This window comes from Anas acuta, chromosome 6 (assembly GCF_963932015.1).
Source record: "Anas acuta chromosome 6, bAnaAcu1.1, whole genome shotgun sequence".
Lineage (NCBI taxonomy): Eukaryota > Metazoa > Chordata > Aves > Anseriformes > Anatidae > Anas > Anas acuta.
The window spans coordinates 7463169-7489463 of record NC_088984.1 but is presented as its reverse complement, the minus strand read 5'-3'; the positions used below and the strand labels follow the sequence as shown (position 1 = coordinate 7489463).

At 63.5% G+C, this 26295-nt stretch overlaps 4 protein-coding genes across 5 annotated transcripts; 2 read left to right on the top strand and 2 right to left on the bottom strand.

The window, feature by feature from the left end:
- Nucleotides 1-5: 5 nt before the first annotated feature.
- On the bottom strand, nucleotides 6-10892 carry PNKD (PNKD metallo-beta-lactamase domain containing). Of its 2 annotated transcripts, XM_068687193.1 has the most exons (10): nucleotides 10758-10892; nucleotides 10070-10283; nucleotides 2595-2710; nucleotides 2354-2466; nucleotides 2104-2162; nucleotides 1801-1893; nucleotides 1388-1551; nucleotides 1170-1256; nucleotides 955-1070; nucleotides 6-743 (listed from the first exon to the last, which is right to left on the bottom strand). In XM_068687193.1, exons 1-10 carry the CDS (start codon nucleotides 10783-10785, stop codon nucleotides 504-506), a joined length of 1230 nt encoding a protein of 409 aa, XP_068543294.1. In that variant the 5' UTR covers nucleotides 10786-10892; the 3' UTR covers nucleotides 6-503. The 2 variants fall into 2 exon arrangements, with proteins under 2 accessions (XP_068543294.1, XP_068543293.1); XM_068687192.1 differs by lacking the exons at nucleotides 10070-10283; nucleotides 10758-10892 and adding an exon at nucleotides 4089-4444.
- TMBIM1 (transmembrane BAX inhibitor motif containing 1) lies at nucleotides 4601-9672 on the top strand. The gene is made up of 12 exons (XM_068687195.1): nucleotides 4601-4745; nucleotides 7125-7336; nucleotides 7507-7598; nucleotides 7691-7755; nucleotides 7841-7894; nucleotides 8016-8066; nucleotides 8327-8366; nucleotides 8465-8502; nucleotides 8614-8701; nucleotides 8791-8886; nucleotides 8975-9028; nucleotides 9136-9672. Exons 2-12 carry the CDS (start codon nucleotides 7144-7146, stop codon nucleotides 9277-9279), a joined length of 915 nt encoding a protein of 304 aa, XP_068543296.1. The 5' UTR covers nucleotides 4601-4745; nucleotides 7125-7143; the 3' UTR covers nucleotides 9280-9672.
- On the top strand, nucleotides 10864-14771 carry AAMP (angio associated migratory cell protein). Its single transcript, XM_068687191.1, has 11 exons — nucleotides 10864-11023; nucleotides 11697-11858; nucleotides 11982-12101; nucleotides 12191-12330; nucleotides 12427-12571; nucleotides 12740-12823; nucleotides 12905-13020; nucleotides 13185-13288; nucleotides 13375-13465; nucleotides 13690-13844; nucleotides 13975-14771. The coding sequence occupies exons 1-11, from the start codon at nucleotides 10936-10938 to the stop codon at nucleotides 14048-14050; spliced, it is 1281 nt and encodes a 426-aa protein (XP_068543292.1). The 5' UTR covers nucleotides 10864-10935; the 3' UTR covers nucleotides 14051-14771.
- ARPC2 (actin related protein 2/3 complex subunit 2) lies at nucleotides 14567-26295 on the bottom strand. Its single transcript, XM_068687196.1, has 10 exons — nucleotides 26115-26295; nucleotides 21847-21881; nucleotides 20770-20882; nucleotides 18795-18840; nucleotides 18024-18210; nucleotides 17508-17601; nucleotides 16273-16399; nucleotides 15519-15619; nucleotides 15292-15392; nucleotides 14567-15017 (listed from the first exon to the last, which is right to left on the bottom strand). Exons 1-10 carry the CDS (start codon nucleotides 26186-26188, stop codon nucleotides 14993-14995), a joined length of 903 nt encoding a protein of 300 aa, XP_068543297.1. The 5' UTR covers nucleotides 26189-26295; the 3' UTR covers nucleotides 14567-14992.

Sequence of the window (26295 nt, the reverse complement as noted above, 5' to 3'; positions counted from 1 at the left end):
TCCCATAGAAATTTTGGGATGGAGACCCCCGTCCCCGTCCCCCCCCCAAACACAGAGGGGGGGGCTGAGCGGGTACAAATCGGATCCGGGGTTTTATTTATAGGGTTACGGGGTGTCCGTCCTGTCCCCAGCACCGTGCCCCCAATGCCAGTGTGTGTTTGGGGTCCCTCCCAGCCCCCCCCACCCCAAAAAGGGGGGCGCACGGCGCTGGGGGGGTGCCTGGGGAATGGGGAGGGGGGGGCCCTGAGCTGGTGCGCTGATAATTGGGGACTCCCAGAAAAAAAAGGGGGGGGGGAAATAGGGGAAAAAAAAGCCCTTGGTGCTGTCCCTACAGTGCCAGCACTGGGGGGGGGGGGCTGTGACCCCCCAGGAAGGGGATTGAGGTGCTCCCAGGTGACCCCAAGGCGCGGAGAAATGGGGGGGGAGAGTCCGCTTATGGGGCACACATTTATGGGGTGGCACAGGGGGGGGCTCCATCCTCTCCCCCAAACAGGAGGGGAAATTCACAGCATCAAAGGCACAGTCCTGGCGGCGAGGGGGGAGTCCCCAAATCCCGGGGGGGGGGCACCCCAGGTGGGTTTGTAGAGGTCCTTGTGCCTGCGCAGCTCCTTGAGGACGCGGGCTCGGAAGGCGTCGGGGGGCTCCCCGCTGCCCCGCCGCAGCCCCAGGGCCTCGTGCAGCTCCCGGCAGTGGGTGCGCAGGAAGGGGTTGTAGCTCTGCTCCTCGCCCAGCGTGGAGGGGCACTGCGGAGGGGGGGGGACACAAAAAAAAAATTAAAAAAAATAAAATAAAAAAGGGTGGGGGGGATGCGCTCAGCACCGAGCACCCCCTCTCCGATCACCCCAAGCGCACGGCGCAGCCCCCGGCGAGCGGAATTTGGGGGGTGGGGGAGGCACCGAGGGATAAGGAGGGGATGTGGGGGGGTCAAGGGGTGCCCCCCCCCTCGGTGCTCACCGTGCTCCTCTTCTCCCGCCATTGCTTTGTCACCCACAGCAGCTTCTGCACCAGCGCGGGGTTGTCGGGCTCCAGCAGGCTGGCGAAGCTCAGGCACTCCAGGGCGTACTCGTGCCCTGGGGGGGGCACCTTCAGCATCGCCCCCCCGGCCTCCCAACGATGGGAACGGGCGGTTTAGGGGTGCGGGAGGGGATTTTGGGGGGGGTGACGCTCACCGGGCCATAGCAGGGTTTCCTCTCCCAAGCTCACGGCCGCATCCAGCGAGGCCAGCATGGTTTCGGGGGAGCCCTCGAACAGCCTGCCTGGACCCATTTGCGCCTGCACATCACCAGGGCGGCCCCCCCCCCCCAAAAAAAAAACAAAAACCCCACTGTTCCCCCTCCCCAGCCCAAATCCTGGCTGATTTTGCGCTTTGCCAGGGGGCTGCACTCACCGCAGCCGGCGAGGAAGAGCAGGTCCCCGGAGAAGAGGCAGGGGGGGCCCCCAAAAGGCCCCGCGTCCAGCACGAACGCCGTGTGGCCCACCGTGTGGCCGGGTGTCGCCAGCGCCTCGAAGGTCAGGCAGCCCACTGTCACCTTCTCCTTGTCACCGAGGGGGCTGTGCCAGCCGGGGGGGGGCACCGTCAGGGCACCCCAAAATGCCCAGCACCCCGAAACGCCCCCCCCAGGGCATCCCCAGCCTTTGGGAACGGGTGCGAGGGAGGTGGGGCAGGGACCGGTGCGCACCGGATGGATCTGTGGGGTGCGGTGGGGGGGGTGTCGTGTTGGTGGGGGGGTCACGGGCACTGTGGGGGGGTGACGGGCACTGTGGGGGGGTGACGGGTGCAGGTATGGGGTCGGGACTTACTTGGTGAGCTCGGGGATGGCGTCGAGGGCGCTGCCGTACACCTTGCAGGCGCCGTGCCGCTGGCGCAGCTCCGCGTTCCCCCCGCTGTGGTCCCTGCGGGCACAGAGGTCGGTGCCCCCCCCCACGTGGGGTAGGTGTGGGGGCACCCCCAGCAGCAAACCCCGTGCCCCTGGGCACCACTGCTTGCCCCCCCCCGAGCCCCCCAAAACCCTCTGCTTGGGGGTCCCCACCCCACCCCAAAGGGTCCCCCAGCACCCTTTTGGCGCACGGAGAACCCCCCCTTGACCCCCCCTTCGCCCTTACCAGTGCTTGTGGGTGCAGAGGATGGCCTCCAGCGTCACCCCCTCCTCCTCGATGACAGCCTGGCAGGGCAAAGATTTGGGGGAAACATTTTGGGGGGGCACCTCCACGCACCCCAAACCCCCTCACCCCTCCCCGTGCGCCGAGGACTGCGGGTTAGGGCTGGATTCGCCCCCTCTCCGACCCCAAAAAGCCAGAGAGCCCCCTCCCCGAGGACACCCAAACCCCATGGCTGGTTTGGGGGGGGTCTCACCTGCACGGCCACGGGGTCGGAGGGGTCGACCACGGCGGCGCGGCGGGAGCCCGTGTCGATGACCAGGTAGCTGTAGTTGTTGGCCAGCACGGGGATGGGAACGATTTTCATCCCTGGGAGGGCCGGGCGGACAGAGAGACATCACGGCAAAGCCCCTATCTAGGGAAAAAAGGGGGGGCGAGGCCGAGCATCCCCCCTCCCCAAAAACCAGCCCCGAATTGGGGTCGGGGTCGTAACTCACCGCGGAAGACCAGGGGCTGGGTCACGGAGTGGCCGTGGGGGAAGCGCTCGCGAGCCTTCTTCACCTGCCACTGGTGGAAGAGGAAGCCGAGCCGCGTGCGGGCGTACAGCCTGTACCTGGGGGGGTTGGGGGGGGGACACCCGGTGAGCCCCCCCCCTCCATGGGGAGCCCACCCGGCCCCCAGCCTGTTTGGGAAGCGCTCAGAGCACGGCCGCTTTTGGAGAGCACCGGGGGGGTCCCCGATGCGCTCCTGCTGCTTCCCACCCCCGTTATCAGGGGGGGGCGCACGGGGCGGGGGGGTTATCGCAGCACCCAGCTGCAGCCTCCCAGCATTATCCCCAGCCACCCAGTGTCCCCCGCTGTCCCCCCCCCCTGCCTGAGGCTGACCCCACGGTGCCACCGGGGAAAAGTGCGGGGTGCCCCGTGGGGAAGGCAGAGCAGTGGGGCTGGAAAAAAGGGAAGCGAAAGATGCTGCGGTGGCAGCGACCACAGACACTGCCCCAAGGGTGCCTGGACACCCCGTTTATAGGGCAGCTTTGGGGTTGGGGACAGGGATTGGGGCCACAAAGGATGTGCCATGCTCGGGGTTGCGCCAGGCTCCGTCCCCAGCCCAAGGCCACCTCCCCGGGCACAAAGTCCCCCTCGCTCGGTCACCGGCCACCACCTCACGGCCCGGGCAGGGGCAGCGGGGAAAGGTGAAACCTTGGGGTCAGGTCGGTCCCTGTGACCCCAAGGCCGTTTCTGCCCCGTGGTGGCAGCAGGATGAGTGCGTCCTGCACACCGGGGCCGCTGCCTCTCCGCTGGGCTCCCCAAAATCCCCTGGCGAGCAGCAAGCACCCCTAGCAGGAGAGGCACGGAGCCTCGTACCCCATCCCAAGGAAATGGGGCAGGAGAGAGCGAGGTGCAATTAGCAGGGCAGGTGCAATTAGCGATTGCATCATTAACGATTCTAACGAACCCAGCCGGGGGACAACCGGCGGTGGCCAAAGGTGCCCATCACCACCCTGGGACACGGGGAAAGGGGCCGGGTCCCAACCCCACAACCGGGGGCACGGAGCCTCCCCTCGCCCCCTTACCCCGGGGGGCTGCGCCCCGAGCCCGGAGGCTGGGGAGGGCCCCGGGGGGGGGCCGCAGGAGGGCTCCGGGACGGCGGGGGGCGGGCTCGGCGCTCCCTCGGCCGGAGGCAGAACAAAGGCGGCTGCAGCCGTGCCCTCGCCCCCCCGCTGCCCCTGGGCGGCGACCGGGGCTCTCCGGGAGCTGGGGAGAGGGGGGGGGGCAGGGAGGGCTCAGCCCCACCGGAGCCCGGCGGGGGGGTTACCGGGGGAGGGGGGCTACCGGAGGGTTGGAGGGGCACGGAGCGGGGCTGTGACACCCCCAGGGCTGTGACACCCCCGGGGCTGAGCGGCACCGGCACCGGTACCGGCACCAACACCTCCCCTCGCGGCTCCCCCCCCCTCCGGTGCCCGGTGCCCGGTGCCGGTCCCCCTCACTCACCCCAGGCGGAACAGCAGCGGCCCGGCCAGGGCCATGAGCACGGCTGCGAAGCGGCGCAGGGCGGGGCTGAGCCAAGCGGCCGCCCCCAACCCGCACACCCCGACCCCAACCGCGGTCCCGGTCCCGGTGCCGGTCCCCTCCGCCGCTCCCCGGCAGCGCGCCCCCGCCATTCCCGAGGCCACGCCCCCTCCGCTCAAGCCACGCCCCCTCGGGCGCGCCACGCCCCCCCGGCAGCCAATCAGAGAGCGGCGCGCCACCCCCCCGCTGCGTTTTTCCCGCCAGCCCCGCGCGCCCCCTGCCGGCTCCGCGCGCCCCTTTGGGAATGACGCACGGCGGGGGGGGGGGGGGGGTCCCCTTTGTGACGTCACAGCCCAGACAGGGGGTTCCCCCCGGTGTCCCCCCCGCGCCCCCCGTTTCCCTGCAGTGTCCCCGTCCTCAGCCCCCCGGGGGGTCCCCGCGGTGCCCCCCCCGCCCCGGGCACCGGGCACCGAGCGCCGCCGCCAGGGGGAGCGCAGAGGAGCGCAGAGGAGCCGGGGGGGGCCCCGGGGCGGGTCCCGGTTTGGGGGGGGTGGGGGGGGCCACGCAGTGACCGCCCCCGCCCCGCCCCGTCCCGGTCCCGGCGGAGCGGCCCCAGCCCGGCGGAGCAGCGCGCAGCAGGTAGGGGAGCGCCGGGACCCCCCCTTCGGGACCCCCCCCCCCCGGGACACCCCCTCCCCAGCCCCGTCCCACACCGCCGGTACCGGGGGGGAGCGGGGGAAGGGGCACGGAGCCCCCCCCCAAGGCTTGGGCGGAGCCCCCCGGCTGTCCCAGCGCAATTTGGGGTCCCCCCCCCCGGTGCCAAGCTGCCCCCACCCCGTTAACCCCGCTCGCCCCCCGGGGATCCCAGCGCTGGGGGGGCGGGGGGGGGTCCCAGCACGGCACCGGATATCCCGGGGGGGGGTGGCAGGGCGGTGGCGGGGGGGTCCCCTCCCTGAGCCACAGGAACGCGCCACTCCTATGGGATTTGGGATTTGGGATTTGGGATTTGGCCCTGCGAGGTGTGGCCCCAGGCTGGCGCCTTCCTCTGCGCCTCCCGGAGCGGATGGGGGGGAACCTGGGGGGCTCGGGACTGGGGGGGGGCGTCCCTGTGTGCCCCCCATCCCGTTGTCCCCAGGGGGTCACGGCCCTATTTGGGGACCCCACGCCAAGGTGTCCCCGCGGTGGCACCAACCCCGTGGGAATAGGGCTGCCACCCCGTTGCGAGGCAACCTGTGGATCCCAATAGCTAGGGGTAAAGTCCTGCTGCGTGTGCCCGCTTGGCACCATGGGGACAGCGGGGACAGCGGGGTCTCGGGGACAGCGTGGGGGGAACGGGGTGAGGTTTGGGGTGAGCCAGGCTGGGGACACCGCTGGGACACCTCGGTGGCCTCCTGGGCACTGTGCGGGGTGTCCCTTGGGGTCCCCATCAGGAAGTGGCCTTATGGGGTGAGGCCGGGCACTGCGGGGTGCCGGGGAGCGCAGGGGCGCACGGGTCCCCACGGTGTGGGGACAGGAGGTGACAAGTGTCCCACGCGCCTGGCACCCCCGGGACGGGGCTGTGCGGGGGCAGAGAGGGGCAGCCGCGGTGCTGAGACCCTACAGACGTGTGTGGGGTGAGCTGGGTGGGGGTGGCGAGCCCGGGTGTGTGTGGCACAGTGACCCCAGCCGTGCCACGCCGTGCGGTGACAAACTGGTACCAGTTTCCAGGCTCTACTGGGAAGGCAGAGCCCTTCCAGAGCCCGGGGCAGTTATGGGGACGTGGGGACCCCACCTGGAGCCCCTGCTCCCCACACCCTACAGGGCACCCCGCTGAGCTGGTGGCAGGGCCTTGAGCCGGGTGGGTGCTGTGGGGAGCGGGGCGGGGGGCCCAAATCCCCCATAGGGGGCCCAAATCCCCCCCCCCGCTTATCGGTGCTGAGTCACGGTGCCCCGCACGGCCCCATCCGTGGGCACCGGGGTCTTGGTGGCGTTCCAGGGGAAGAGGAAAAGGGGCAGCGGGGCCGGACCCTGTGGCAAAGGGCACGGGGCGGTGACCCCGCTGCTGATTTGGGGTGGCCCCGGGGACGCAGGCGTGCCACGCCGTGGGGCTGCCGGGGGGGTGGTTATGGGGTTGGGCGGGACGTGGAGGGGTTTGCGTGCGCCTGGGTGCGGCCGGGACCCGTTGGGCTGGTTCCCTCACCTCTGCTTCGGGTTTTTTTCCTGGGCCGGGCTCAATTTGGAGGTTTTGGCCCCGTTTCAAGCTCCTGCATCCGTCCTGGCCAAGGGGGGACCGGAGGGGGAACCTGGGTGGGGGGGCACTACGGGGTACGGGGGTGTTGGTCAAGAGGTGCCAGCAGCTTTTGGGGAAGCTGCCGGGCAGCGAAAGCAAAAGTGTGGGGTCACCACGTGGCCGGGTTATTTTCGGCAGCGCCGTCAGCGCGGTGGCAAAAATGACGCCGCGGCCGCCCCCGCCCCGAAGGACGCACGGACACGGCCATGGGCACCGGGTGCTCGCCCCCTGCGCCCCTCCCCGTTCCCGTCCTGCCCTCCCCAGCCTCACGTCACCGCTGGCACGGACGGGGTCAGGGTGGGGGCCTGGCGGCGCCTCCTGGCCCCGCTTTTGTTTTCCTGGCCTTGGAGGTTCTGCCTTCCTCCTCCTCCTCCTCTTCCTCCTCCTTGTTTGGGGCCGTGCTGCTGGCCTTGAGCCCAGCTGGCTCAGTGCCCGTCCCCTTGTCCCCTTCGGGGGTGGCACTGGTGCCCTAACGGGGGCTGGCACGTCCCCATGGGGCACCCCATAGTCCTAGGGGGTGGCCCTGGAGGTCACGTCCCCAGCGCCACCTGAGTCAGCGCGGCCGTGCCCTGCCCTGACGCGGGCACCGGGGACTCAGGGCGCGGGAATGTGGGATGGGGACGGTGACGGGGACGGCCCCGGGGCTCCCCCTGACCCCATGGTGCCATCGGGGCCACCGCCGTGATTCCCAGCCCTATTAAAGGGCGGTTTCTTGGTGACGTCCCCATTTTTCCCTCCCCACCCCACAGGTGCCCGCGAGGAGCCGGCATGGCGCAGCCCAACGCGCCCCCCCCGTACGACGACAAGAACCCGCTGTACCCCCCGCCGCCGGGGGCTTACCCCCAGCCCCCCCACTACGGGGGGGGGTACCCACAACCTGGGGGGTACGCGGCACCGGGGGGGTACGCGGCACCGGGGGGGTACCCCCAGCCGGGGATGCCCACCATGCCCATGCGGTTTGGTAAGCGGGGGACCCTTAATTTTGGGGTGGGGGGGTGGGTTATGGGGGTGTCTCGGTGCTGGGGGTCTCCCAGGTGCTCTGAGCACCCTATCCCGGGAATGGGGTGTCCGTGGGGGGGGGGTCCTGCTGCCACATGGGGTGTCACCGAGGTGTCCCCCCCCCTCGGGCAGGTGACGGCTACGGAGAGGGCATGGGGGGCAGCTCCCCGTTCCAGGCGGCCGATTGGGACGACAAAAAGGTCCGGCACACCTTCATCCGCAAGGCAAGTGTGGGGCCACCCCCTTTTTTTAAATTTTTTGGGGAGGGGGGGTCACCGTAGCCGGGTGCTGACCCCCTCCCCAAAATCTCCCGCAGGTCTACGCCATCATCTCGGTGCAGCTGCTGGTGACCGTGGGGATCATCGCCGTCTTCACCTTCGTGTGAGCTACTGGGGGGGTCTCGGGGGGTATTTTTTTTTTGGGGGGGGGCGCACAGCACTTAATGCTCGTCCCTGCTGCCCTGCAGCTCGCCCGTGCGCTCCTTCGTGCAGAGGAACGTGGCCATCTACTACGCCTCGTAGTGAGTATGGGGTCCCCAAGTGGCCCCCCCCCCCCTCCCCGATGACCCCACTGCCTTTTTTTTTTTTTTTTTTTTGGGGGGGGGGGGCGCTGAGCTCGACCCTCTCCTTTTCTCTCCGCAGCGCCGTCTTCCTGGTCACCTACCTGGTGCTGGCCTGCTGCCAGGGACCCCGGTGAGCGCTGGGGACCCCAAAAATAAAATGGGACAGTTTTGGGGTGTGGGGGGGGTCCTCTGGGTATTGAGGGATGGGGTGTTTAGGGTATGGGTCCTGGTGTGGGTTTGGGGCCAGCCCCTGTGAGGGAGGCTAAGGGAGGTGGGAGGGGACATATGGGGATGTGGGGGGCTTGTAGGGACGTGGGGGGGTTTGTGGGGGGTTTGTGGGGCCGTGGGTGCGGGCGGGGGGCTCACCGCTGCCCCCGTTATCGTCCCCAGGAGGCGCTTCCCGTGGAACATCATCCTGCTGAGCATCTTTGTGAGTGGGGGGCTCGTGGGGGGGAGGGTGGTGACACAGCGGGGAGTCCCGTGTGCCCCCCCCATGTCATTGCTGAGCCCCCCCCTTGTGTCCCGCAGACGCTGGCCATGGGGCTCATGACGGGGACCATCGCCAGGTACTCCCTGGGTGTTTTTTTTTTGTTTTTTTTTTTTGGGGGGGGGACAAGGGGGGGCGGGGACACCCCCCTGACGTTGGGGTGAGCTCGGTGCCCCCCCCGTGCCCGCAGCATGTACCGCACCAACGCCGTCCTCATCGCCATGCTCATCACCGCCATCGTGGCCATCATCGTCACCGTCTTCTGCTTCCAGACCAAGGTGTGTGGGGGGGGGACGCACCCCGCGGGGGGGTCGGGGACACCGTGGGACCCCCCCGTGATGCTTTTAAACCTTTTAACCCCCCCCAGGTTGACTTCACGTCGTGCCCGGGGCTCTTCTGCGTGCTGGGCATCGTGGTGATGGTGACGGGCATCGTCACCGCCATCGTCCTCTCCTTCAAATACGTGAGTTTTTGGGGGGGGTTGCGGGGGGGCTGTGGGGTGCCGTGCGCCCCCCCCCGTGTCCCCATCACGTCCCCGTGTCCCCACGCAGGTCCCCTGGCTCCACATGCTCTACGCGGCCATCGGGGCCATCGCCTTCACCTTGGTGAGCCTTGGCTGGGGTGTGGGGTGTTTGGGGGGGGGGCGCACCGGCACCACTGCCTGACCCCATCCCCGTGCCCCCCCCCTCCTCTATTATTTCCCCCCCCCCAGTTCCTGGCCTACGACACGCAGCTGGTGCTGGGCAACAGGAAGAACACGCTGAGCCCCGAGGAGTACATCTACGGCGCCCTCACCATCTACACCGACATCATCTACATCTTCACCTTCCTGCTGCAGATCGTGGGCCGGGATTAAGCCCCCCCCCGCCCCAAAATCCCCCCCCCCAGACCCCAAAATGCTTCTTTTCCCCCCCCCTTCTTGCCCAACCTGCTCCCCTCCCCGCCAGCCCCCCCGGGAGCCACCAGCCCCGGGGCTCCCGGTGCGCCCAGGTTGGGCGCTGTGGGTGCAGGGGGGGGGCGCAAATTGGGGCTGGTTCCCTTCATTATGGGGGGGGCGCATCCGCTTGTAAATATGCTCTGAAGCCAGTGCCGGCCCCAAAACGCTTGGGGACCCCCGCCCTAAGGCTAAGCCTGGGGGGGGGCTTCCCCCACTCAGTGCCTTACCGTGGGCCCCCCCCCGGTGCCGCGATGTGCCGCGGGGTGGGGGGCGCGCGGAGTTATAAACCTGAATAAAACCACTTTAATTTTCCACCGGCGTGCCCCAAACTCCTCCATCCTTTTGGGGTTTGGGGTTTTTTGGGGGGTTTTTTGATTTTTTTTGTTTTTTTTTTGGGGGGGGGTCCCCGGCTACGCCCTGCGGTAGCGCTCGGACTCGTAGTGGCCCTCGGTGGCTCGCTGCATGTGCTGGCGGGCGCGCAGCTGCTGCAGGCGGCTCCGGTCCACCTCCCGCTTCACCAGCAGGAACAGCACGATCCCGCACGGCAGCCCGATGGCCCTATAGGAGAGAAAAGGAAAAAAAAAAAGGGGGGGGGGGGGGGGGACACAGCGTGGGGACCCCCCCGGGACACCAGGACAGCACCGGGGGGGTCACCGGGAGGGCACCGGGACCCCTAAAAAGGGGGTTTTCGCCCCAAAACCCCACTCACCATGCCACCCCCACGGGCTTCATGGGGTTCTTGCCCTTTTTCCGCGTGGGGATGTACTCCACGCCCTCGGGGAGGGGGCGCGGGGGTCGCGGGGGGGGGGCCGGTGGTCTCGGGGGGGGTCCCGGTGGGGGTCGGTGGCAGCCCCGGGTTGGGGGCAGTGCCCTGGATGGGGGCAGCCCCCCCCGGAGCCCCCCGGTGGCCGCTGCCAGGAGCCCTGCGGGGACGGAGGGGGTCGGGGGGGGGCACGGGGGGGGCGCCCGGGGCCGGTCCCGGGGCGCGACCCCAGCCCCGCGCCGGGGGCGTGGCCAAGCCAAAAGGGGGGCGTGGCCATGCAAATGAACGAGCGTCCAAGCCAATAGGAGGCGTGGTCAAGCCAAAGGGGGCGTGGGCATGCAAATGAAGACGTTGCCATGCAAATAGGGGGCGTGGCCATGCAAATGAAGGCGTGCCCGAGCCAATCAAATGCGCCCAACCCGAGGGGGCGTGGCCTATGCACAAAGCGGGCGTGGTCAAAACCCAGTGGGCGTGGTCAACGCCTCAGGGGGCGTGGCCAAGGCCTCAAGGGGCGTGGCCTCCCCGCCCCGCCCCCTCTCGCGCCCCCCCCGCCCCTCCCCGCCCCTCTCGCCCCCCCCCCGCTGTCCCCGTGTCCCCCCCCAGTCCCCTCCTGCCCCCCCCGTCCCCCCGGTACCGCGCAGGCCGCCTCGCGCCGCCGCCATGCCGGGTGTGGGGCCCGCCCCGCTGCATGCCGGGAGCCGCAGCGCGCCCCCCCCCGCGGGGACTACAAGTCCCAGAGTGCCCCGCGCGGCACCGACAGGAAGTGACGGGGAGGGGGCAGGAAGCGGAAGCGGAAGCGGGGCGCAGCCGGCATGGAGCCCGCCGAGGGGCCGGGCGCGCTGGGCTTCCACGGCGACGAGGAGATCATCGAGGTGCTGGAGCTCGGCCCGCCCGGACCCGGTGAGGAACCGGCACCGGCACCGACACCGCCGCGGGGCATCGGGGACGGCGGCACCGGGCGGGCCCCGGGACCCCCAGGCCCTGTCAGGCCCCCCCCGGGCCCTGTCAGGACCCCCCCGGGTCCCCCAGGCCCTCCCCGGGCCCTCTCGAGCACCCCCCGGTCTCTCTCGGCGCCCCCCGGCCCTGTCAGGACCCCCGGCCACCCCCAGTCCCTTTCAGGTCCCCCCCGGTCCCTCTCAGGTCCCCCCAAGTCCCCCTCAGTCCCTCTTGGCCCCCCCCCAGGCCCTGTCAGGACCCCCCCAATCCCTCTCAGTCCCCTCCGGACCCCCCCCCCGGGCCCTCTCGAGCACCCCCCGGGCCCTCTCCCCCCCCCCCCCCAGTCCCTTTCAGGTCTCCTCCGGTTCCTCTCGGCCCCCCCCCAGGCACTCTCAGGCCCCCCAATCCCTCTCGGTCCCCTCTCGAGCACCCTCCAGTCCCTTTCAGGTTCCCCCCAGTCCCCCTCGATCCCTCTCAGCCCCCTCCCAGACCCTGTCAGGTCCCCCCCAGTCCCTCTCGGCCCACCCCGGTCCCTCTCAGCCCTCCCAGTCCCTGTCCCCGTCCCCATGTGGTCCCCCGGGCAGGTTCCCGGCTGTGCCATGCCATGCCATGCACTGAGCCCCCCCCGTCCCCGCAGATGACCTGGCCGACGAGATGGAGGACGTGGACTTCGAGGACGAGGAGCCCGACGGCCCGGCGTGGGAGACGGAGGAGGACAATGACGATGAAGAGGAGGGGGGGGGCACGGATGGCATGGAGGCGCAGGACGACAGCGAGGTCACCTTCACGCTGCACTCGGGTGAGCGGGGGCTGCCGGGGAGCTGCCGGCCTCCTCCTGGCTTCCCCTGAAGGGAGGAGGCGTGGGGGGGCCCCACCAGCCTGCCCTGCAGCCCCCCCCCTGTCGCTCTGCTCTTCCCTGAAGCTTCTGTCTTCTGCGTGAGCCTCGACCCCAAAACCAACACGCTGGCAGTGACGGGCGGGGAGGACGACAAAGCCTTCGTGTGGCGCCTGAGCGACGGGGAGCTGCTGTTCGAGTGCACAGGTGAGGAGCACGGGGGCACCCCCTGCTCGGGGCTGGCCGAGCCAGCAGCCACGTCCCCTCTAGCACCTTCTGCCCCCTGCCACCCTTAGGGCACAAGGACTCGGTCACCTGCGCCGGCTTCAGCCACGACTCCGTGTTCGTGGCCACGGGCGACATGTCCGGGCTCATCAAAGTGTGGCGGGTGGACGCCAAGGAAGAAGTCTGGTCCTTCGAGGTGGGGGACCTGGAGGTGAGCTAAAAGGTTGGCAGGGGGGGGACGTGGGGCTCCTTCCCCTCCTCCTGGGGGCCGCCACCTCGTGACACTGCCCCTCCCCTCTCCGCGCAGTGGATGGAGTGGCACCCCCAGGCCCACGTCCTCCTGGCGGGCACGGCCGACGGCAACTCCTGGATGTGGAAAATCCCCGGCGGGGACTGCAAAACCTTCCAGGGCCCGGCGTGCCCGGCCACGTGCGGCAGGATCCTGCCTGACGGTGAGGCGTGGGGACATTCGGGGAGGGAAATGTCACCGGTTCTGGCCGCGGGGTGCTGTTGGCGCTGCTGCCTCCGTGTTCTGCCAAAGCTGGGGCACCCCGGGGTGCTGTGGGGAAGGGAGGGGTGCCCCAGCTCTGGCTCAGTGCCCCCGTTCTGCCTGGCCTTAGGGAAACGAGCCGTGGTGGGGTACGAGGACGGCACCATGCGCATCTGGGATCTGAAGCAGGGAACCTCGCTGCACGTGCTGAAAGGTAGGGAGGGAATTAATCACCTGCGGCGTGGCGAGGAGGCGGCACCCCGCTGCCCACGCCTCTCCTCCTCGCCCGCAACAGGCCAGGATGGCCACCAGGACCCCTTGACGTGCGTGGCCAGCAACCAGGACGGCAGCTTGATCCTGACGGGCTCCGTGGACTGCCACGCCAAGCTGGTCAACTCCGCCACGGGCAAGGTGAGCCCATGGGGCTGGGGGGGCTTCTGCTAGCCAAAAGCAGCCTGCGGTGGCCACGGGTGGCCAGCAGGAGGCGAGCCTGGCCAGCAAAACCCCCGCCTCCAGCCTGCTGGGGGGGCTGGAGGCTGCTGGGGGGGCTCACGGGGGTGTCTCCCCTCCCGCAGGTGGTGTGCGTCTTCAGGATGGAGAGCGCGGCCCCCAAGGCCCCCGCTGGTGAGGGTGAGGAGGCCGAGGCCAACTCGGTGGAGTCGCTGGGCTTCTGCAACGTGTGAGTGTGGTTTGGTCGTCCCTTGTCACCTCAGGGCTCTGTGGGGCCTCCCCCAGCTCCCCGTAACGCCTGCTCCCCTTCTGCAGGATGCCGCTGGCTGCTGTGGGCTACCTGGACGGCACGCTGGCTATCTACGACCTCTCCACGCAGACCCTGAGGCACAAATGCCAACACGAGGTACTGCCCTACACCCTTTTTCGGGGTCTGCGACTTTCTCGTAGAGCCCAGGGGCTTTCCTGGCTGGCTGAGGGCTGGTTCCTGCTTTGTGCTTCTCCCTTGGCCCTCGGGTTTCCCCTGAGGCAGCTGCTGTGCCCGCAGGGGATGTGCCTGAGGCCGTCTCCTCTCTGCTTGTGGGGGCACGGGGACGCTGACCCCGCTGCCTCCCTGCTCCCGTGCCGCAGTCAGGGATCGTGCAGTTGCTGTGGGAGGAGAGCTCGGCCGTGGTGTACACCTGCAGCCTGGACGGGGCCGTGCGGCTCTGGGACGCCCGCACGGGGAAGCTGATCAGCGAGTACCGGGGGCACTCGGCCGAAATCCTCGACTTCGCCATCAACAAGTGAGCGGGGAACCCCCGGGGGGCCCCTTTTTCCTCAGGGATCTCTCCCTGACCTTTGGGAACCCCTGGGAGGTTGGGTGCTGAGAACCCAAAAGCCCCCAGCCCCCTCTGAGCCCTGTCTCCCCCCCAGGGATGCCTCCGTTGTGGTGACGACCTCCGGTGACCACCAAGCCAAAGTCTTCTGCGTGCAGCGCCCCGACCGCTAGGGCCGTGGCGGGAGGAGGGCGCCCCGTGTACAGCGGGACAGGGGCGAGGGGCTCCCTCCTCCTCCTCTTCCTCCTCCAGCCTCTGCTTTGTAATTTTCCAGCCTGCCCCGCTCCGCCCTCGCTCCCTGCGGGCTGGGGTTGGGGTTTTGTATGAAAATGTCTTTAATTATATAAATTATTTCACTTAACTCGACCCCCCTCCTGCTCTGCTTGCTGGGGAGGGAGAGGAGCTGGGGCTGCAGCCTCCCCCAGCCCCAGGAGCTTCAGGAATTTGCTTCCTGGGCTTCCTTTGGGGTTCCTGAGGACCAGGACTCGATGTGGTTGCAGCAGCTGGTTTTATTGGGGTCGGGATGGAGGCAGAGCCCCAAACCCCTTCCTGGCAGGAGAAGAGAGAGGGGCTACGGAGTGAGGGAGGAGGGAAGCTCCAGGACACGGTAATTTCCCCATGGTTAGCTCTAACTCCCCCCCCGTGCTTGTCTTTCCACACGCATTGACAAGCCAAAAGCCCCCAGCTCCTTAAGATAGAAAGATCTCCTTTATTAATGAACCCCAACAGTATTTCTTCAGATACAGGAGTTTTGGAACTCAAATACTCAGAAGAAAACAAGTTAATATTGCATTATTTTCCTAAGAAATACTGCAACTTATTTCCGGTAACATATTGCAAAGCGAAACAGCTTGAAAAGAACAAAAAAAAAATTAAAAAAAAAAAGAAAAGAAATTTAAGTCAATCAAACTGGAATTAAGGTTTGTTTCTTGGAACGATCGAGTCCTCGCAAGCACAGCTCGTTTCTGCAGATTACTCCCCAAACTGTCGTACAAACAGACCCCGATTGCTTGAATTCCTTATGAGCCCACAGAGGTGCAACATTAAAAGCTACGATTATCGGGTAGCAAGTGCCCCAACCTTCATCCTCCACAGCAGCCTCCGTGCCCCGGCTGTTAACGGGTTGTGAACGTCTTCCCCCTGCAAGGATGGATGCGGAGAGAGGTCAGTGGGCTGCCTCTGGCTGGCTGCTGAGCTCCAGGGCAGCTTTTTGGCCAGCAGATGCTTGCCCTGAGCTCTCAGAGACACAGGTAGGGGCAGTTCAGGGCTCAGGGGTGTTTTATATGGCACCGAGTGCAGAACAAGCCCCATGGGAACGCTCCTAGCCCCGCTGAGCTGCTGGCCACAGGCAGGAGGAATCTGCTCCAGCCCCCAGCTGCCCACAGCACCCCCCCTGCCCCCGTTTTCCACTCACGTGATTGTTTTCATTTCTTTCTTCTCTGCGTCTGGACGGGCACGGTTCAGCACCTTGAGGAAATCCGATGTTTTTGCCCTCATGCGCGTGTGAATATAGGCCTGCAGAAACAACGCGGGGACGCTTCAGGATCCTGTCCTCACAGCTGAGGTTTTCGATTTTGAGTCTTTCAGCTAACCACAGCTCAAACCTCCCCTTTCACCCCCCTGGCCGCATCCCCTCGGTACCTTTGAGCACTTGATGTGATAGTGCAGGTAGTCCCGGAACGTGTGGATCAGGTTTATGGTGTTGTCTCTGGCAGCAGCGTTGGTGTGACGGGGGAACAGCACTGAAAGAAAAACAGCCACACGACCCCGTTACCCCCTCCTGACCCCGTTATCCCCTCCCGACCCCGTTATCCCCTCCCAGAGCTACCAAAGGGCTTCAGGCTCCTCCGGTGCTGCAGGCTTTGGGACTTGCTGCCCTGTTTGCCTGCTTTGCTCCCTACAAAGAGCCCGTTAGCGCGCTGCGTAAGCAGGATTAAGCACCACTTGTGATTTTAAACACAGGGCTTAGCAGCGCTTTCCCACCCGCTGTCATGTGCCCAAGGCTCTCTCGCAGCAGCCCGGACACAGCTGGAGGCCAGGCCGAGTGCCCAGAGGTGACGCCACCGCAGGGAGCTGTGTCTGTGACTGCTACCTCGGGGCCGTGCCCCACATCCAAGGGCTGAAGGACCTTTGGTCTGCGCTCCAAACCGCAGCCACGCCGGCCTGAGACCTCCCAGCAGCTCCAGCCAGGATCCCCCAGTTTCTCTCCCTTCAAACAGGGGCTCCTCAGCCCTGCTCCTGCCAGTGACTGCTGCCGGGCCAGCACTGCACAGCTGGCTGCAGCTGGAGCAGCCACAGATACAGCCACTACCCATGGGAAAGAAGCCTCTGGTTTCCACGCTCTCACACCAAATTCCACTCGGTCCCGACAGCGTGTGGCTCACTGCCCGCTTACCGAAGGTGATGTAGCCAATATTGTCGCCGACGGCTGCGTCGGTGTCTTTCAGCTCCAAGGGTGGCTCCCTGTGGCTGAAGAGCACCTGTGGGGCTGTGTGACTGGCCCGGCGACCCTCCTTGAACTCCTGAAGATGACAAAAATCGGGTGATTCCCACTGTGGCACACCAGGAAAGCAAATGGGGCTCCTCTCTGCCGCAGGGTAACCGGGCAGAGGTTTCCCAGCTTTCCCTGCCATTGGAGAAAGCATCTCCCACCAGGTGGCTTCACTGGGCAGGAAAAGGCACCTATGGGGTTTGGAAATTGTGCACGAAGCCTGCTCCTCCCAGCTCTTCTCTAAGCCCTGAAACGACGCCTCCAGGCAGGGAGATCTTTTCCCACTAGGGAACCTCTCAGGAAGCAGCAAACACTCGTTTCACATGGAATGAGCCAGCTCTGCATTGCAGGACCGTCTCTAAACGGGGCTGGGAAAGTCCAGACCCCATCTCCTGTCCTGAGGCAGCTCAATTTCCCCCTCTCTGCCTCACTGCCACACACCCCCCAGCAACCCTTGGCCTCTCCTCTCCTCCCTTCTCAGCACAGCGTGCCCCAGGAAGGGCAGGAGGACCCGTGCTCCTGTTACAGAGCCAAGTAGTTCACTGGGGTTTCCTTCAGGAACGCTTAGCTTGCACTTCTGCCTGCTGATACCAGAGGGGATGGCTTCACTGGTTGGTTAATGGCCAGATTTTTCTCCATGAGAGCCCAGATAAGCAGCTGGGTGTTACGCAAGAGCAATAACTGGAGGGAAGGAGCCAGCGTGACTCAGAGTGGAAACTCTTGTGGCCAGGCAGGAACAGGATTTGCTGTAGTGAAAACCAAGAACTTGGGACACGCAGACTCTGGGACAGCCACTCCCTTGAAGCCTTGCCCTCTCCCCAGGAGCCTCACAAACCCCGTTTTGTTCACTTCACACCTCCCTGCTGGCCTATAAAGCTCAATTGCAGGCTGTGGGCAATGCTGGTGGGGAACAGCTCAAAACCAGAGCCCTGCCCACAGCTAAACACACAGACAGCAAAGCCGTGAGATAAGATACCCACTGCTGCCATCACAACACACCCTGTCGCAATGATCTTCAGCGCAGGTGAACTGGTATCCAGCAAACTGGGCCAGTATCTCGCTGCCCACAGGCCTGTCAGCAGGCAGGAGGGGAAAAGCTCGAACCCCAGACCCTTTCTCCATGATGCCCGTTCCCATACCTGCATGAACACCTTCCCAATCACCACGTCGTCATCATCCTTAAATACCGTGCTGAACACAACCGTGACGCGGTCCTTTTTTGCCTCCACGTACCTGCAGGGGGGGGAGAAAGGAGAACCCGGCTGTGAACAGAGCTGCTGGAGCTACCACCAGACGAGGAGGCAGCTGCGTGATGAGCTCAGGTAGATGCAACAAACGCTCACGGGCCCGCCTGCTGGAAATTTCCCCTCCCAAGGTTGTATTTACATGGAGCAAAACATTTCTGTTGGGAGTGGCTGATTCCTTTCCTGCATGCAGCCACAAGCGCTCCTGCTAACAGAGCTCTTGTATAACGTCTCTGCAGCCTGAGGGGTGAGCAGTACCCTCCTAGGCTCCTCACAGCCTAGGACAGGCCCTTATTACCACGGCAAAGCACAGAGCAACAGCATTTCCTGACTTTCCACCACATCCTACAGCTCTGAGCAGAGGAGGGAAGTACACTGACAGCGGTCTGCCTCCACTCCTCGAGCACTTACATTGTCTCATCGTCCCTGTAGTGGATGACGGCTCTTTTCTCTCCTTCTTTGCCCTCTTCTTGGAATTTGAAATATTTCTCAAAGACCGAAGCAAAACAGTTGCGCTTCAACATGCCGGCTTGGTGCACGATAGCATCCTTGTCTGCTGGGAGGTTCTCCAGGTCGTAGAGCAAGGAGACGTTGTAACCTGGGGAGGGCCAGACACCAACCTTCAGCATCTCAGGGCCCTAATGCAGCCAGGCACACGTTTTCTGCAAAGAGACACCTACAGCCCAAGCACCCCGCCACCACCTGTCCCACCTTTGCTTTGAGGCCTTCCAAAAGCCCCGGGGGCGACCACTTCCCACCCCCCTGCTGCCAGGAGCCGTTCCCAGTGAGCACGTGGCCACGGTAACATCCCCAGGGCTCCTTCCCCAGCTCCCAGCCACACGTGCGGGCTGCGTTTTGTGCAGTTTGTGCAGTGAGTAGGAAGAGAAGCTGTCACAGGTAACCATGGTTTTCCTGTGCCTCACAAAGCGTCTCTGTGAAGAACAAAGACCCAGCCGTGAGGAACAGCGGCTTCCCGGGGGAGGGCTGCACTGAGCGTTACAGCTTGTGCCGCGAGCTGCTTCAGCCCTGACGTGCATCAGGCACCCTTCGAGTTGCCATTCGCTGCACAGAGACGCAGACACCGGGCTCTGGAAGCGCAGCCTCCATCTGAGCGTTTCCGAGGTGACCTGAGTCACTTTGGAGCTGCACGCGCACACGGTGTAAATATTACAGCAGGGTTACCTGATTCAGGAGTTACCAAGTAGCTCCCATAGACTTTCTTCAATACCTAGGAAAGAAATGGACAGGGCTTTTTTCAGAAGTTTGAAATTTAGACTTTTTTTTTCCCCCACCACAAAAAAAATGATGATTTTTTTCCAAAAACATTGAAAGCACAGGCTGAGTTGTTCCCTCCTGCACTGCCTAGCCCTTGTTTGGTCTGCATTTAGAAACACCAAATTACAGGCAGCTGCCTCCCCTGGTCGAACGGAGCATGGCCAAACAGCTAAGTCACCGGCTTCTTGTTGTATTGCCTCCTCCTTCTCCCTGAACCCCGCTGGCAGGGAACAAGCTGCAGGGCAGGAGTCAAAACCAGAACTTTTTCAAGTTCTTGCTAGTTTTGAATTTCTGTGGACAAGAATCCCCCTTCCTCACGCCTCGTGGCTTCAAAGAACGGTCAGCAGAGCTCGGCATGGCAGCTCTGAGGGCTACAACCCCCCTCCCATCCTGAGGGCAGCCCCCAGGGGCTTAGGATGCAGAAAACCTTGCAAAGCACGCCCTGGTGCTCTCCTTGCACGCTCAGAGATGAGGTCAGGTGCAGCGTGGCCGAGCGATCGCCTGCCTGGCCTCAGCCCATTCCGTGGGACAGATGGGGATGGAGAGGAGACTGCCAGGCGGCTTGGATGCCTCCCAGCAGCAGAGCCGCCCACGGCACAGCACAAACCTTTCTTCGAGCATAATCGCTGCTGAATTTTATATCAATGGCAATTTTCAGCTGAGCCACGGCTCCGTGGCAGTGAGGGGGCCGGGAACAGGAGGCATTTCGCAGAGAAGCACAAAACGACGCTGTGGCAGAACTGGCCCTCCTGGGCTGACACCCACCAGCACCACGCAAAGAGGATGCACGGGCTCTCTGCATGCCAAAAACCTCCTCTCAGCAGAAAGCCTGCCTGCAGCAGCCCGGGGAGATGCTCTGCCTTAGCAGGAACCCCACTTTGGCTTCCCAGCGGGGTTTCACCAAAGACCGAGTGGAGGAAGTGCAGAAACAAGCTCCGTCTTCTCCAGGGAAGCACGGAGAGAAGCAGTTTGTTAAACAGCGGTTTAAAAATGCAACTTCTATTTAGTCAGCACTCCCAAGGCAGTCCTGCAGAGATCCCATCTTCCTCTCAGAGCTTGACAAGTCGGCTGGCAGCTGCGCTCACTGCCAGCATGGCACCAGGGCCTGAGCACAGCAGCCAGGGGCAAAGAGGCTTTGTTGCATCCTGCAGGGATTCATTTTGGGCTCAAACCTCCTGTTTCTTGCCCGACTCAATAATTCCCAAACTGGTTTCCTTGTTTCCCTCCACGGACAGACACCCAGTGGCAAAAACCTGCAGGGTGCACCCCATTTGCTAACGGGAGGAGATTTGAAAATTGACTCAGGAACTGAGTCACACTTCCTGCCTCGCGACCCAACCACGGCTCAGAAAGGCTCCTTCTTTCTACCATAAATGGCCCTCCGCAGCCCGAGCCCACTCAACAGGAACTGAACCTGCTCCTTCACACAGCAGCAGCAAAAAGGGAAGCAGGCCGTCTGCAGAGCAAGGTCTGCACACACGGCTGGAGCCCATCAAGTGTGGTTAGAGTCAGACGAGCAGCACCACGGGACTCTGGAGTTGTCTTGCTGCCTTCCTGCACTAGAACATCTGCCAGGGAAACTGCTTCTGCCAGGCCTCGCACTCCTTTGGAAGGGCTTTCGGAGTTAGTGATGCCTTTTTTGCCTTTCAGGCTGTGGGGTCAGAAAAGATGACTGCTTATTCCCAGGAGAATGGGAGCGTGCTTTGTCTTCTAGCAAAGCGGGACTCCTGTTTGGCACAGGAGCGTCAGCACAAGGTGGAAGTACAGACAAATCCAGACACTTCTCTACCAGTCAGACCCTAACAACATCCCAAGGACACTGCCTGTGCTGATGAAATGTCTGTAGGGTCAAGGCACTGGATGTCCGGAGATGCTCACTCACCTCGTCAGCACCATGTTCCTGGAGTTCTTTGTAGAATTTCAGAGAAATACTGACCATCACTTTTGTCTTATCTCCGTTGGGGTTTGAAATATGGTAAAGGACTCCATCGAAGTCTGTGAAGCAAGAGAGAAAAATGCAAGGAACTTGAGAGGGACCGTTTCCTATTTCTGGGGAACTCTTTCCCTGTGCGTTCTAGGAATTCCATGGAGTGACATTTCCTGTCCTCACAGATACACCACGAGAAACTCCTCACTCGGGAACATCACACTGTTATTGTTCAAAGGGCTGGAACAGCTTTGACATGTCCAGCACAGATCACAAGATCCAGCCTGGTGCCACTCAGCATCCCCGGCAAATCTGCTCGCGTTCAGCGCACAGGGACACAAACGCGTGGGGATGGGAGCCGGCTGGATGCTAAGCACAGCAAGTGACTGATGTGCCCACCAGGCCACAGCTGCAGCCTGGGGGAGAAAAAAAAAGCCATCAGCAGAGCAAAGACAGCTCAGGCACTGCCTGCTGAGCTTCCACTTCGCTGCAGAAGGAGCAGCGAGGGCAGGAGGGGGCAAGGCAGCCCTCCGGGCACCCAGCACGCTCCGCTTGGCCGCGGAGCCCCGCAGCTCGCACAAATTCCTGGTAACAGAAGTGAGACATCGGCTGCTGGTGAGCACTTGTGCTTCCTCGGTGCTTCTCATCCCAGAGAGGAAGCTTCAGACTCTGAATTCATCTCGCCTGGCACCCCAAGCCAGCTTTCTAACAACCCTGGAGGCCTAACAGCAAACAGCACCATGTCTGGGGCTGGAGAACAGGTGAGGTAAAAGCCAGTCAGCGCTCACACCAAGCGCTGTGACTGCCAAAATCACCCCTGGGGGCTAAGCCCCAGGGAACGTGGACATATAGAGAAAACACGGGGCAGCCTACAGGAGGCTTGGCACCTGCAACACACAGCTCTGGGTGGTCACAGCCTGTCCTGGCGCTGCCCTTCCCTCTGCCAGCAGTGCTGGGTGAATTTGGGTGCACCAGGAGAACCACAGGCAGGCCACAAAAAAAAAAGAAGGGTAAGGAGAACTCAGCGCTTACCTGCAAATGTTACTTCTACTGCCTCTGGTTTATTTCTGGAAAGAACAGAAAACAAAGGAGGTAAATGAGAAATCAAACAGCAGCCTCCAAGCTGTGAAGAAAAGAGGATTAATTTCCAGTACTGCATTTCTCCCAAGCAGCTCTGAAAAGCCTTCTAGTTCCTGCTGGTCGGGTAGCAGGTAACCTTTGACAAGAAACCTCAGCTCTCTCCCCATTCCTATCAGAACCAGTCTTACCAGAGACGGTATAAAACAGGCCTCGAAGCTGGCAGAGATCGCTGTTATTTGGAGTTTAATAGATTTGGAGATCACAGGCTGCAGATTTCAAGTTAGTTAGGGGACACTTTCGGGGACAGGTTTTCTGCAAGTTCTCGGGATACCAGGTTATGGGAGGGATGTAACAGCTGAGCAATCCCTCCAGTAAAGAAGTCACTGCTACCAGTGCCTTCTTTAGGATCTCAGAGCAGCACCAGAAGCATCTCACATGCCGTTTGTGTTTAGATACGCGGATTTAATAACCCCTTCACAAAGGGTATTTGCCAGTTTGCCCGTGAGAGTTTTTTTGCCAAAACTCGCCCTGCACAAGTGTCCCGCTGGGTACCAGGCACACCGTGGAGCACCACCAAGGAAGCAACAACTCCCTATTTACCTTCTTTCGGTTATCCCAGAGAGGCTTTTATGTTTTTTTCCCCTGCTCAGCAGAAAGCATTGTTCTTCCAAGTGCTTTTCTGCAAGCAGTCTCATTCCTGGAAGCCCCGAATGACCACAACGTGCTCAAATCAGCAGGCAACGCAGAGACCGAGGCACCGAGCAGCACCAATCCCAGGCTGTGCACGGGGTCAGCTATGCTTTACGTGGGCAGAAAGGGAGGAATCATCCCCCGAGCAGGGATCCTAAGTGGAAGGGAGGAGGCGGTGCTGCTTTCTGAGAGTCATTAGCTGCGAAAAGCAGCATCCCTTTTTGTTGGGAGACCGGAGAGGCTCCGTCCGTGGTGCTGCATCCCTGAAGATGAAAACCATGCCCCTGAGTTGTATCTAAACTGCTGCTCACCGAGGACTGCTCGAGGCAGAGATGGGAGAAAATCCCCGCGATCCCACACGGTCAGGCGACGCAGACGCGTTCCTCTTTTAGAGCACCACACTCAGACTCCGGAATCAGCGCGGATGGCAATAGAAATTTTTTTTATAAAAAAAGCAACCCATGTAGGAAGCTTTAAAGATAGCGCAGGCAGGCACACGAGAGCTGGGAATATTAAAGAGGACGAATCCTTAAAGCTGGGCTCCGTCTCCTGGGAGTCACACCGCTCAAAGCCCAGTCCCCACACACGCGGAGCTGTCACCTCCTGGCTCTCGGCAGCCCCTCCAAACACAAATCTCGCCCTGAGGAGCGAGGGAAGCACCTCGCAGACAATGAGCAACGGAATGATTTTGCTGAGGAAGGACAATGAGGCCCTGCTCTCTCAGCCAGCACCAAGGGAGAGGGGAAAATGACTTGTCAGGTTATTTCAGAAGCTGAGATCTCAACCCGAGGCAGGTTAGGAGCTTTGCACGCCACCCTTTGTTCTGCACACAAAAGCTCCAGCGGGCACGGCCCCATTTCCACTCGTTTCATCACCAAAGCAACTTCTTTTAAGGCGGATTCTCCACGCGGCTCAGCTCTCGGCCTCGGGGGCTGGCGGTGAGAAGGGCGATGTAGGGGAGAAGCGGGGAACCGGGCGCAACTCCCGGGCGCTGGAAATCCAGCGGCTGCCTGAAGCGCTCACGTGAGCCGCATGCAGAGCTCCCGGCGGCCACGCCGTGCCGCAGGATGGCTTTCAGCTTTCAGTCTCGTGCAGGGGGAGGCAGGGAGGCTCCCTGCCCTCGCAGCCCAGCAATTTGAGACCCAGCAGCTCAGCTCTGAGCGCTGCCTTCTGCCCGGCACATCCCAGCACGCAGGGTGCCCGCGGAGGGATGCAGCAGGCACTCGGGAGCAACAGCAAAGCTCTGCTGGGACAGCATTGCCTCAATTTTCACGCAGCTGACTTCCAAACTTCCCTGCCTCGCTCTCAGGCCAGCTGGCTGAAGCATCTCCCGCGTCACAATGAAGGCTTGTACCCAATACAGGGAGAAGGCAATTATTTTAAAAGCTGCAGGCGTGCAGATGTTCTAATATTTTGCTCCATAGGAGGGGAAGGAAAAAAAAAAAAAGGGGGTGGGGGGTGAGGAATATGTCAAAGCTGAGAGCTTCCAGCTCCGAGCAGAGCTCGCAGATCGCTGGAGTCGACACGCAGAGCGAGCCAGATTCGGAGACAGACTGCAGGCTCTCGCTGCAGAAAGGTCACCCCAATAAAAAAATGATGAGCAACGGCTAAAATTATCCACACCGTTCCTCCACAATCGAGCTCCTCCACCCGATTCCTGCACGCTGCCCCCCAGGAGGCACTCGGGAAGCACTCCCGGGGGTGACGTGGAGCGGGCCCCTCACGGGAACCCGAGCTGCAGGGCATGACGCCCTGCCTGCTCCCTGTTCATGCAGATTTGTTTTCTCCTGCACGGTGGGCAAGCACTAAGGCACGATTTGGGATAAATGATTAATTTACCAGCAGTTCAGGGCAAGCTACGTGTGGCTGCAAAGCCACAGCCATGGAAACGAGCCCCCTGCCACACCTCCCCTGCTAAATCAGAGGGCAAATTGGGGTGAAGATTTACAAAGACGGTCACCAGCACTTCACACCTAAACCGGGCTGTTATTTTTCTCTCTGTGCACTTAGCAAAAAAAAAAAAAAAAGACACGAAGATGAAAACCCCGAAGCTGGCAGAGCTCACTTCCTCCCGCCCCGTTTCTCTCAGCAAAGGGAAAACCCGAGCGTGCCTCCAGCTCCCAGGCAATTCCTCGAGGCGCAGCGAGCCGCCCTGCAGCCCGCGGAGCAGTTTGCTCCCTCGACACCCGCAGAGGCTCAGCCGATGCCCCACGGAGCAGCCAGGTATTCCCCCAGCTCGGCAGCTTTCAGCACCGAGTTCCCAACCGCAGGTATTTTCGCAGCGGCTTCAGGCCACGGTTTAAAGACGTTTTTGCAAGACGTCGGTTTAAAACGAGAAGTTAGAGGGTTAAATTTAAGAAGCGGCACCCCCAGAGACCTGAGAAACCGAGCGAGAGGGGGAGTGCGGAGGAAATGGCCTCGGTCAGAGGGCTGCAAAAAGCAGAGCGCTTCTGAAGTGACTCGAGGATAAAGGTGGCACTGAAAAGGGCCCGGCCGGGGGTCCCTTCCCCGAGCAGCCAGGGCAGGCTCCACCCCACGGATCCCAGCGCAGCCGGGCAGCACTGCAGGTGCCCCACAATCGGCCCCGACACCGGCACACCCCCAGCCCCGTGAACCCAACGCTGGGGCTGACCCAGGGGTGCGACAGGAACCCGCTCCCCGCCCCCAGGTGACAGCTGCTGGCTGCGCTCAGCCACCCGCCGCCTTCCTGCCCCTCACCCCTACTCCAGCCCCATCCTCACTCCCTCAACGCCGCAGCCCCTCCCCATCCCCGGGCCCTGCCCATCCCCTCCCCACTGCAGCCGTGACCGCCCCCACAGCCCCCTATACCCCCCCTACAGCTCCCTATACCCCTCCATAGACTCCCAATCCCCCCCACAACCCCCTATATCCACTCCCATAGCCCCCTAATCCCCCCCATAGCCCCCTATACCCACCCCACAGCCCCCCAATCCCCCCCCCACAGCATCTCAATCCCCCCATACCGCCCCAACCACCCCCCCACAGCCCCCTATACCCCTCCATAGACTCCCAATCCCCCCCATAGCCCCCTATACCCACCCCCACAGCCCCCCAATCCCCCCTACACCTCCCAGATCCCCTCCATACCCCCCAAAACCCCCCAAATCCCCCTCTATAGCTCCCCATAGCCCCCAATCCCCCCCATAGCCCTCTATACCCCCCTCACGCCCCCTAAATCCCCCTATACCCCCCCACAGCCCCCAATCCCCTCCATACCCCCCAAATCCTCTCCATACCCCCCCAAATCCCCCCCCCCCAGCCCCCAAATCCCCCCCTACAGCTCCCCATAGCCCCCAATCCCCCCCCATAGCCCCCAATCCCCCCCTCACACCCCCTAAATCCCCCTATACCCCCCCACAGCCCCCAATCCCCTCTCACAACCCCCCTACAGCCCCCCCCATCCCCTCCCCCGGCCCATCCCCAGCCCCCCCCCACCCCCTCAGGCCCTGAGGCCTCCCCCGGGCCCCTCCCCTTCCACCCCCCCCCTCTCCCGCTTCCCGGAGCCGTACCCGGCGGCGGCGCCGTCGAACTTGAGGGTGAGGGTCTCCTCCACGATGCGGTTGTTGACCTCCAGCAGGATCATGGCGGGGCCGGGGGGAGCCGAGCTCCGCTCCGCTGCGCGCACCGGGGGACCCGCCCGAGCCCTGCGGCCGCCGCTTCCGCTTCTCCTCAGCGCCTCGCGCGTCACTT